This window comes from Hyperolius riggenbachi, chromosome 10, assembly GCF_040937935.1.
Source record: "Hyperolius riggenbachi isolate aHypRig1 chromosome 10, aHypRig1.pri, whole genome shotgun sequence".
In the NCBI taxonomy this organism is placed as follows: domain Eukaryota; kingdom Metazoa; phylum Chordata; class Amphibia; order Anura; family Hyperoliidae; genus Hyperolius; species Hyperolius riggenbachi.
In genome coordinates this window covers 238,528,406-238,540,468 of record NC_090655.1, presented here as the reverse complement: position 1 = coordinate 238,540,468, position 12,063 = coordinate 238,528,406, and the positions used below count along the sequence as shown (strand labels likewise).

Sequence of the window (12,063 nt, the reverse complement as noted above, 5' to 3'; positions counted from 1 at the left end):
TACATCATGGCTGGGGGCGGCGCCGGGCACGTTACAAGCACGCACGTTGCAGGCTGCCTGTCGCCGCCCCCAGCCATGAAGTAGCGGCCGCGCCACCTCTCTCCTCCTTCTCTCCTCGCCTGCATCCTTATTGGCCAGCAGCTAAACACGATGAGCTGCTGACCGCAACAAACTTTTACGAGACGCGGCTGCGATCTACCGGTAGATCGCGATCGACCTATTGGGCAGCCCTGGTGTACAGTATCTCCTCCTCATGTGTTGGTACTATGATGTTATACTGAGGAATGGAGATGGGCCTTTCATATGGTGTACAGTATCTCCTCCTCATATGTTGGTACTATGATGTTATACTGAGGAATGGAGATGGGCCTTTCATATGCTGTGCAGTATCTCCTCCTCATTTGTTTGTACTATGATGTTATACTGATGAATGGAGACGGGCCTTTCATATGGTTTACAGCATCTCCTCATTTGTTGGTAATATGATGTTATACTGATGAATGGAGATGGACCTTTCATATGGTGTACAGTATCGCCTCGTCATTTGTTGGTACTATGATGTTATACTGAGGAATGGGGATGGGCCTTTCATATGGTGTACAGTATCTCCTCCTCATTTGTTGGTAATATGATGTTATACTGATGAATGGAGATGGGCCTTTCATATGGTTTACAGCATCTCCTCCTCATTTGTTGGTAATATGATGTTATGCAGAGGAATGGAGATGGACCTTTCATATGGTGTACAGTATCGCCTCGTCATTTGTTGGTACTATGATGTTATACTGAGGAATGGAGATGGACCTTTTATATGGTGTACAGTATCTCCTCCTCATTTGTTGGTACTATGATGTTATACTGAGGAATGGAGATGGGCCTTTCATATGGTGTACAATATCTCCTCTTCATTTGTTGATACTATAATGTTATACTGAGGAATGGAGATGGGTCTTTCATATGGTGTACAGTATCTCCTCCTCATTTGTTGGTACTATGGATGTTATACTGATGAATGGAGATGGACCTTTCATATGGTGTACAGTATCTCCTCCTCATTTGTTGGTGCTATGATGTTATACTGAGGAATGGAGATGGACCTTTCATATGATGTACTGTATTTCCTCCTCATTTGTTGGTGCTATGATGTTATACTGAGGAATGGAGATGGGCCTTTCATATGGTGTACAATATCTCCTCCTCATGTGTTGGTGCTATGATGTTATACTGAGGAATAACAATGGGCCTTTCATATGGTGTACAGTATCTCCCCCTCATTTGTTGGTGCTATGATGCTATACTGAGGAATGGAGATGGGCCTTTCATATGGTGTACAGTATCTCCTCCTCATGTGTTGGTGCTATGATGCTATACTGAGGAATGGAGATGGGCCTTTCATATGGTGTACAGTATCTCCTCCTCATTTGTTGGTACTATGATGTTATACTGAGGAATGGAGATGTGCCTTCCATATGGTGTACAGTATCTCCTCCCCATTTGTTGGTGCTATGATGTTATACTGAGGAATGGAGATGGGCCTTTCATATGGTGTACAGTATCTCCTCCCCATTTGTTGGTGCTATGATGTTATACTGAGGAATGGAGATGGGCCTTTCATATGGTGTACAGTATCTCCTCCTCATTTGTTGGTACTATGATGTTATACTGAGGAATGGAGATGGGCCTTTCATATGGTGTACAGTATCTCCTCCTCATTTGTTGGTACTATGATGTTATACTGAGGAATGGAGATGGGCCTTTCATATGGTGTACAGTGTCTCCTTATTTCTTGGTATCTCCTTTAGTGTGAAGTTAGTTTCATATATTCGTTTAAAGTTACACTGAAGCGGAAAAAACTTACGATATACTGAATTGTATGTGTAGTATGGATAATTAATAGAACATTAGAAGCAAAAAGAAGAGTATCATTTTTATTTTTAGTTATATAGTTTTTTTATAACATTGCTCCATTCGCTAATATTTGCAGTTTACAAACTACACTCTGTATTTTAAACTATGAAACAGAGCAGAAATAATGACTCTTTGAAATTCTTTGCAATAAAATGTTATCTAAAGTTTTCTATCATTGTTTCTTTGTTGTACAAGTGCTTCAGAAAATAGCATTGCTCTCTGACTAAATTAGGTGGAGAGCCCAGAGAAGCTATTTTGCATAGATAACAAGTGAAGTTTCTTAACTCTTCCTGTACTGGAAACAATACGAGAGTCATATCTGAGATACTAATGTTCTATTTCTTAGCTGTACTACACATAGAATTCGTTATATCGAAAGTTTATTTTCACTTCAGATTCCCTTTAAATTAGGAGCATCCAGTTGCACAGCTACATTTAATTTCAAATGTTTGAAAATTGCTGCTTCTCTCTTCACCAGCACTGCCTAATATGTTGATACCCCGTAGCCTTGTCTGGCCCATCCCAATCCCCCTTATACCTAACAATTTCCTGAACCCATCATTTATTGATGCTCCTTCACTTCATCTAAGTAGCTCTACCCTTAATCCTTTCTCATCTAACATTGATTATTTAGTCTCATCAGATGGTAATGTAAACCATTTCAGAATTTTATGTTCATTTCTTCACCTGAGCCGATGTCCAGAGAACATTCCTCTTCTTTAATTGTCATGTCACCCTCCTCCATAGTCAGCTGATCACTCCTCACATATGTCTCTTCTTCCTCTTTAATTGTCCTTATGTCACCCTCCTCCACAGATTGCTGATCACTCCTTAGATACATTTCTTCTTCTTTAATTGTCATCATTTCACCTTCTTCCATAGTCTGATATTCATCCTTCATATAAGTCTCTCCTTCTTCTTCAATATAAACTTTCAAATCAGTTGGTTCTTTACTCTAAAAACAAAGTAAAAAAAAATATATATATATATATATATATATATATATATATTTAGAGTTGTAAGCAATAATAATCTAAGATCTCAACAAACACTTTAACAAAGTTTGGAGAGTTTCAGTCTTTCAGCTAAACCTACCTGATAATGGTGGGGGGTGGTGTGATCTTCCTGCGGACAATCCCCGGAATAAAGAGGATCTGTATACTCTGGCGAGTTTCTGTTACTGGATCCATCTGTAGGAAACACACACTGACTGAATGCACTGTCTCTATGGGGTTGATTCACTATCAAAATAGCACTGTTGCTCAGAGCGGGATGAGTGGACGCCCGTTATTGACAAATAGCAGGCGTAAAGTTACTAGCACTCACTATGTTGCACTAACCGCAGCATAGTGTGCGCTCCTGTCACTGAGGTTAGTTACGTGTGCTACCCTGCCACTAGCGCACGTAGCATGCAGACTCTTACAATTAAGGCGTGCTGATAGACCCTCCATACTGCTCTCCTTTTTACAAGAAGTTAAAGTCTTCTCTTACCCGGTGATGTGAGGGGCATCTGATTTTCTATCATGGTGTCCTTATAGAACTCCTTGTGTACATCTAAGTATTGCCACTCCTGCATGGAGAAACAGACAGAGATATCCTGACAGACACACACATTGATACAGTTACCATACAAGCACAACCCTTGCTGTTACTGGATAATGTCCCATAATTCCCAGCACTGCTCACCTCTCCTGTCAGCAGCTCCATCATCTTGTTGATGACTTCTACAATCTTCTTCATATTGTTTCTCTCAGACATCAGAGAGTGAGGTGGCCGCTCTGTGATGGCGGATAGTCCATGGCGATAACTGCTGGGTATCAGTGGCTCACCAGATGTCTCCTTCACTATTTTATAATTCTGTACAAACATATAATATCAATCACTGTGTACATTCCCAGAATCCTCCTCACCACTCCAATGAGCTGTGTATTATTAATAGAGATAGGAGTGATGTCATATAGCCTTTCCAGAATCCTCCTCACCTCTCTGGTCACCAGTTGGATGATCTCCAGGGTGAGGTCTAATATCCTCTCAGTCATGTGACTCCAGTCCTCCATCCTCAGTGATGAGGTCATGTGATTTATTGGAAAGACCTTTCCCTGTAATGCGATAATAAGGAATAGGTGGACAAATCATAGACCAGGAAGCCACACACTTTTCTGCACTTGGAGATACAGAGGAGGAGTCCCAGGTCATTATTCTGGTGACACCTATGTAGGAACCACTTATGAAATTGTCATCTATCAAGTTTTATATCAATTTTCTGTACTTCAGTGACTTTGTCTCAGCCAATGTGCAGCACTGCTGAAGTTATTACTTCCTTCTGAAGAAGCGGATGCTGTTCCATAAAACACCCATCAGGATTTGTAATTTGGCTTAGAAACATTTGCCTGTTTTGTATGAAGAATTATACCACTGATTTATACAGTGGCTTGCAAAAGTATTCGGTCCCCCTTAAGGTTTTCCACATTTTGTCACATTACTGCCACAAACATGAATCAATTTTATTGGAATTCCCAGTGAAAGACCAATACAAAGTGGTGTACACGTGAGAAGTGGAATGAAAATCATACATGATTCCAAACATTTTTTACAAATCAATAACCGTAAAGTGCGGTGTGCGCATTTATTCAGCCCCCTGAGTCAATACTTTGTAGAACCACCTTTTGCTGCAATTACAGCTGCCAGTCTTTTAGGGTATGTCTCTACCAGCTTTGCACATCTAGAGACTGAAATCCTTGCTATTCTTCTTTGCAAAACAGCTCCAGCTCAGTCAGATTAGATGGACAGTGTTTATGAACAGCAGTTTTCAGATCTTGCCACAGATTTTCGATTGGATTTAGATCTGGACTTTGACTGGGCCATTCTAACACATGGATATGTTTTGTTTTAAACCATTCCATTGTTGCCCTGGCTTTAAGTTTAGGGTCCTTGTCCTGCTGGAAGGTGAACCTCCGCCCTGGACTGAAAATCGGATTGGAATCCGATTGGACTGGTCAAAAATTATCTAATAGATCTGTTGATCTGATGGAAAACTGTACTTTGTGTACCCAGCTGTAGGGAGGTGGGGCAAATAAAACAGCAGAATTAGTAAGCCCTCTTCACATTTGCAGGAACCAACGCTATCCCTACAGCAAAGTTAAAAGCCAGAGTCTTCATTATAAGAATAAAGAGGTTGATTCATCAATGATTATAAAAAAACCAAAAAAAAAAACCAATTAGCAGCCCGCTATGCAGGCAACGGTCGCTCTGTGCAGCCTAGTGTGCCTTATTTAGTTATGTGTGTTGCTTCCTTATCAGCATGCACTCCTTGAAATAGCGGCCACTGCTGTTAAGTATCGCCACGCTAGAGAAGTATAATGGTCGCGATACTAAACAGCAGCGACCACTATTTCAAGGAGCGCGTGTTGCTAAGAAAGCAACGTGTGTAACTAAATAAGGCACGCTAGGCTGCACAGAGCAAGCATTGCCTGCATAGTGGCCGCTAATTGTTTTTTTTAACATGCGCTGCTGAAGCTCGTTATTATCATTGATGAATCAACCCCAAAGTCTCTTGTGTAGTCCCATAACTCGCGTAGAAGTTCCCCTTGTTAGTATGTTTACTAACTCTGGCCCTGTAACACACGATGCATACATGCAAGCATTCAGTGTGCTGAACCTATCCAATGATTAGAATGTACAGTATGTACTGATGTATGTATGTACGGAATGCTTGCATGTATGTACTGTGTTTGGGGGCTGCAAGCACTGGATCAGGCTGGTGGAGGGAGACAGGGGAAGCCTCATTAGGACCCAGAGGCTTTTCCCTCTCAAGGTAAGAATCCCCCCGGGTGGGGGGGGGGGGGGGCACTTATATCCCAAAAGGTTTATTTTAAGCAAGGGCATTACAATGAAGTGGCATAGAATATGTCACTTTGCATACGGTGTAAGTTCCACATAATGCATCTGATAAGGTTTTAGGCCCTCAGAACAAACCTTGTAGCCAATCACACTTGTTGCTGAGCATGAAGTGTTCAGAGATGGAAGAGTGAAGTTTTGAACCTCTGATAACCATCCTGTGCCTGTTTACCTGCGAGCTGAGGGGGGGGCTTTTCCTACAGAAATAACATGCTTGCATGAGTTGTTTCTCTAAACTGTGAGTAAAATATGTATAAACATGTTGTATAAAATAAAGTTCTCTGTCATTACCTCTACGGCTGCCAGCACCTGCAATGTCTCCTCTTTACTTCCTCCAGCTTCCACCATAACTTCCTGTCTGTGGCTCCTCCCCTTCCTGCATTGCGTAAGGGTGTATGTGTGTGGGGTCATGGGATGAGGCTGCAGAGGTCATAGCTTTCCTCACACCCCAATAAGTAATACATTGAAAACTTCACGCTAAATTACAGTCAGTGGGATGTGCAGCATAAAATATTAGCTCAGAAAAATCACTTTAGCCACAGAAACAGCCTCAGGGTGAACAGAATCAGGGTAAATGGCAGCAGGATGTTACTGTGGTCGCTCTCTTTATTTTTCAGTCCGGCTGGACAGGACCCCTTACTGAGCTGCTGTGGCTGCCTTGCCTTCTTCCCAGCTCAACCAGCTGCTGCTTCTGCACTCTAGAATGATACAGCCCCCCTCCCGAAAGCAGAAATTTGTGGTCCTTGGTACCCCCAGATAGCAGTATTAGGTAGCTGTGTTTGCCTCCCAGGTAGCAGTATTAGGAAGCTGTGTGCGCCTCCCAGATATCAGTATTAGGTAGCTGTGTGTGCCCCCAGATAGCAGTATTAGGTAGCTGTGTGTGCCCCCAGATAGCAGTATTAGATAGCTGTGTGTGCCCCCAGATAGCAGTATTAGATAGCTGTGTGTGCCCCCAGATAGCAGTATTAGGTAGCTGTGTGTGCCCCCAGATAGCAGTATTAGGTAGCTGTGTGTGCCCCCAGAGAGCAATATTAGGTAGCTGTGTGTGCCCCCAGATAGTATTAGATAGCTGTGTGTGCCCCCAGATAGCAATATTAGGTAGCTGTGTGCGCCCCCAGATAGCAGTATTAGGTTACTGTGTGTGCCCCCAGATAGCAGTATTAGGTAGCTGTGTGCGCCTCCCAGATAGCAGGATTAGGTAGCTGTGTGTGCCTCCAGATAGCAGTATTAGGCAGCCATATGAGCACAGAGCACATGGTAGCACCTCTCCTTGAAGAGCTTGGCAGATGGAAATGATGCTGAGGTAAGTAGTACCTCCAGTGATGATTCTAAATCTCCCCATGCCAGTGATGATTACTGTTCTCTCCTTCCAGCCAGACTCCTCTGCTAAGTGTTGTGTGTCTCTCCGTGATGGTGTCATCAGATTGGAACCCAGCCCATATGCATGGAGGAGCCCGGCTGCAGTATGAGGTCACAAGAGCAAAGTGATCATCACGGGCATGGGAGAGGTGCGAATGCGATATTACTTACCCAGCACTCCTCTGTCCATCTCTGCATGGGAAGGGGGCCACTAACCCACCAGGGAAGACAAGGAGTCATGGTGCAAGTGCCACTATAAAGTTGGTCCTTCCTTCAGTCAAGTCAGCACCATCACTAGTATAAATAGCTCTTTATTGTTTAAAATAGCATGACAATCTTCCAATCAGCGACAGCCCCGCTGTTTCGGTCATAGACCTTTCTCAAGCTGGATAGAATCATATCATACCAATAAGCACCATAAATCACCCTTAAATAGGTCTCCTCAGGACCCCTGAGCCAATCAAATATGGGTATCCCTAGCCAATCAGCGTGTAGCAGTGTTCAGGCGGACTGCATAGAGAACTGCAGCCTCTAACATGTAAATGGGTAACATCCCATAATATTCCCATCATGCCCACAAGCTAAATCCTCCCATCCACATGGCGGACCACACGGAAAACCGCTCATTGTATATACTAATTCATGCGCATCTGCGCAGCTCCTACCTCATGCAGCCATCCTGGTCGCCGCTGTTCAGTCCCCCGTCCCAGCCGCTTCCTGTATAGAACGTCATGACGTCCAAGACGTCATGTGACCACACCGTGTCCAATCGCGTCACCTGGGGGCGTTTCAGACGCTCCTTGTCTCTATGGTGACACATACATTGTGCCAGGCAGGCTAATAAGCCGGCTGGCATGTAGTCATTGTAACAAAACAGTATAACCAATATGCGGTATGGGATAAGGGACTCACCGCAGCTTCCCAGTGCAGCAGCATCAGTACAATTCGGGGGGGGGGGGGGGGGGGGGGGGGGGGGAATTAGATCACTGCTTCCTCCGATTGGGTCCAGGATATCCTATCAATACAAAATATATGTGCAATTAAAGAACAAGTCCTATTAAATTCTCTGGAGAGTTACACAGTATCATTACAATCTCAAATACATGCCAGTAGATCATATTCTTTATTCAGACCCCCTCTTCCCATAGTCCCTAGTTTGCGTATCCAACTTGCTTCTTTCACTAACAGCATTTTCTTACGATCGCCCCTTCTGGGGTGCAAGGGTACATGATCAATTACCTGCACCCTTAATTGAGTAACAGAGTGCCCATTTTGTTTAAAGTGAAGGGAAACTACCTGATCCTCATCCCCCTTTCTTATCGCACTCTTGTGCGAAGAAATTCTATCTTTTAGTGGTTGGATCGTTTTGCCTACATACACTAGTCCACATGGACATTTAAGTAAATATACTACAAAGGTGGAATTACAATCATAATACCCATTCATATAGAATTTGCGACCACTTGAGGGGTGAGTAAAGCAGTTCCCCTTACAAATAAGGCTGCACATATGACAGTGGAGACAAGGAAAGGTACCCTTCCTACCCCCACCTTCCCTTGGTTGTTGAAATGTACTCATCACTTTGTCCCTAATGGTGGGAGGGCGTTTAAATGACATCAAAGGCGGATGTCGAAATTCCTCAATATGAGGAAAGGCATCTTGAAGCACTTTCCAGTGCTTCTTGATGGCAGATCCAATACGATTGCTCCAACTGCTGTATGTAGTTACAAACGGGATTCTGGGACCAATAGGTCCCTTTTTAGTTCGCCCTCTTCTAGTGAGGACCTCCTCTGGATAACCTCTTCTTTTAAATTTATCCTGCATCTGTTGGATTCTACTAATCCTCTTCTCTGGGTCTGCCACCAGCCTTTCTACTCTGTTAATTTGACCACCGCCACATGTGCTGTCAATGAATGAATGTGGCAGTGGATGAGGTGCCATTCCTGGATACTATGGTGTACAGGTCGGGTAATGAATTGCGTACAGACTTGTACACCAAACCAACTGACCGTAACTCTATTTTAGAATATACTAGCTTCCATCCAGAACATGTTAAAAATAATATACCTAGTGGTCAAATTAACAGAGTAGAAAGGCTGGTGGCAGACCCAGAGAAGAGGATTAGTAGAATCCAACAGATGCAGGATAAATTTAAAAGAAGAGGTTATCCAGAGGAGGTCCTCACTAGAAGAGGGCGAACTAAAAAGGGACCTATTGGTCCCAGAATCCCGTTTGTAACTACATACAGCAGTTGGAGCAATCGTATTGGATCTGCCATCAAGAAGCACTGGAAAGTGCTTCAAGATGCCTTTCCTCATATTGAGGAATTTCGACATCCGCCTTTGATGTCATTTAAACGCCCTCCCACCATTAGGGACAAAGTGATGAGTACATTTCAACAACCAAGGGAAGGTGGGGGTAGGAAGGGTACCTTTCCTTGTCTCCACTGTCATATGTGCAGCCTTATTTGTAAGGGGAACTGCTTTACTCACCCCTCAAGTGGTCGCAAATTCTATATGAATGGGTATTATGATTGTAATTCCACCTTTGTAGTATATTTACTTAAATGTCCATGTGGACTAGTGTATGTAGGCAAAACGATCCAACCACTAAAAGATAGAATTTCTTCGCACAAGAGTGCGATAAGAAAGGGGGATGAGGATCAGGTAGTTTCCCTTCACTTTAAACAAAATGGGCACTCTGTTACTCAATTAAGGGTGCAGGTAATTGATCATGTACCCTTGCACCCCAGAAGGGGCGATCGTAAGAAAATGCTGTTAGTGAAAGAAGCAAGTTGGATACGCAAACTAGGGACTATGGGAAGAGGGGGTCTGAATAAAGAATATGATCTACTGGCATGTATTTGAGATTGTAATGATACTGTGTAACTCTCCAGAGAATTTAATAGGACTTGTTCTTTAATTGCACATATATTTTGTATTGATAGGATATCCTGGACCCAATCGGAGGAAGCAGTGATCTAATTCCCCCCCCCCGAATTGTACTGATGCTGCTGCACTGGGAAGCTGCGGTGAGTCCCTTATCCCATACCGCATATTGGTTATACTGTTTTGTTACAATGACTACATGCCAGCCGGCTTATTAGCCTGCCTGGCACAATGTATGTGTCACCATAGAGACAAGGAGCGTCTGAAACGCCCCCAGGTGACGCGATTGGACACGGTGTGGTCACATGACATCTTGGACGTCATGACGTTCTATACAGGAAGCGGCTGGGACGGGGGACTGAACAGCGGCGACCAGGATGGCTGCATGAGGTAGGAGCTGCGCAGATGCGCATGAATTAGTATATACAATGAGCGGTTTTCCGTGTGGTCCGCCATGTGGATGGGAGGATTTAGCTTGTGGGCATGATGGGAATATTATGGGATGTTACCCATTTACATGTTAGAGGCTGCAGTTCTCTATGCAGTCCGCCTGAACACTGCTACACGCTGATTGGCTAGGGATACCCATATTTGATTGGCTCAGGGGTCCTGAGGAGACCTATTTAAGGGTGATTTATGGTGCTTATTGGTATGATATGATTCTATCCAGCTTGAGAAAGGTCTATGACCGAAACAGCGGGGCTGTCGCTGATTGGAAGATTGTCATGCTATTTTAAACAATAAAGAGCTATTTATACTAGTGATGGTGCTGACTTGACTGAAGGAAGGACTGTCTGGAGTGTCTACCTGTGCAGAGGCACTACAAGTCTTAGCACATCATATCTGAAAACCACTCCGTGGGTGCTTGCTTAATCACTGAAAATCCACTATAAAGTTGGCACAGCATACAAGCCATTATATGTGAAGAAACTATAAGGGTGCACTAAATGGGAAGGTCTTTATACATAGAAGTACTTTGGAGACACTTTAATGGGGGGACTAAAAGGGCACCGAATACAGGGTGGGACATTTATATGGATACACCTTAATAAAATGGGAATTGTTGGTGATATTAACTTCCTGTTTGTGGCACATTAGGATATGTGAGAGGGGAAACTTTTCAAGATGAGTGGTGACCATGGCAGCCATTTTGAATCCATCGTTTTTTCAATAGGAAGAGGTTCATGTGACACATCAAACGTATTGGGAATTTCACAAGAAAAACTGCTGTGCTTGGTTTTAATGTAACTTCATTCTTTCATGAGTTCTTTACAAGTTTCTGACCACTTGTAAAATGTGTTCAATGTGCTGCCCATTGTGTTGGATTGTCAATGCAACCCTCTTCTCCCACTCTTCACACACTGATAGCAACACTACAGGAGAAATGGTAGCACAGGCTTCCAGTGTCCGTAGTTTCAGGTGCTGCACATCTCGTATCTTCACAGCATAGACAATTGCCTTCAGATGATGGTGTGGTATATGGGGTACAAAGATAGTGGGGGCCATTCTTCATCAATGGAAACCTCAAGGCCACTGTATATGCGAAATTGCTACATGATGTTGTGTTTCCCTCTTTATGCACTGAAGCTGGCACGTTCCCTTAGTTTTTCCAGCAAGATGGTGCACCACCACATTATGGGTGTCAGGTCCGAGCATTCCTAGATGAACAGTTTCCTGGAAAGTGGATTGGTCGTCGTGGGCCAGTTGAATGGCCCCCAAGGTCTCCTGATCTGACCCCCTTGGACTTTTATCTTTTGGGTAATCTGAAGGCAATTGTCTATGCTGTGAAGATACGAGATGTGCAGCACCTGAAATTACAGATACTGGAAGTCTGTGCTAGCATTTCTCCTGTGGTGTTGCTCTCAGTGTGTGAAGAGTGGGAGAAAAGGGTTACATTGACAATTCAGCACAATTAGCAGTACATTGAACACATTTTATAAGTGTTCAGAAACTTATAAGTAACTCAAAGAATAAAGTTACGTTAAAACCAAGCACACCATTGTTTTTCTTG

The 12,063-nt window shown here is 43.5% G+C and overlaps 1 protein-coding gene across 1 annotated transcript in view; it reads right to left on the bottom strand.

The window, feature by feature from the left end:
* LOC137534974 (zinc finger protein 420-like) overlaps window positions 1-12,063 on the bottom strand; it is a 72,141-nt gene that overhangs the window by 11,892 nt on the left and 48,186 nt on the right. Inside the window, exons 7-8 of the mRNA XM_068256726.1 lie at window positions 3,004-3,098; window positions 2,596-2,863 (exon numbers count right to left, since the gene is read on the bottom strand). Of these exons, the coding sequence (XP_068112827.1) occupies window positions 2,596-2,863; window positions 3,004-3,098 (363 nt within the window). The remainder of the gene's footprint in view (window positions 1-2,595; window positions 2,864-3,003; window positions 3,099-12,063) is intronic.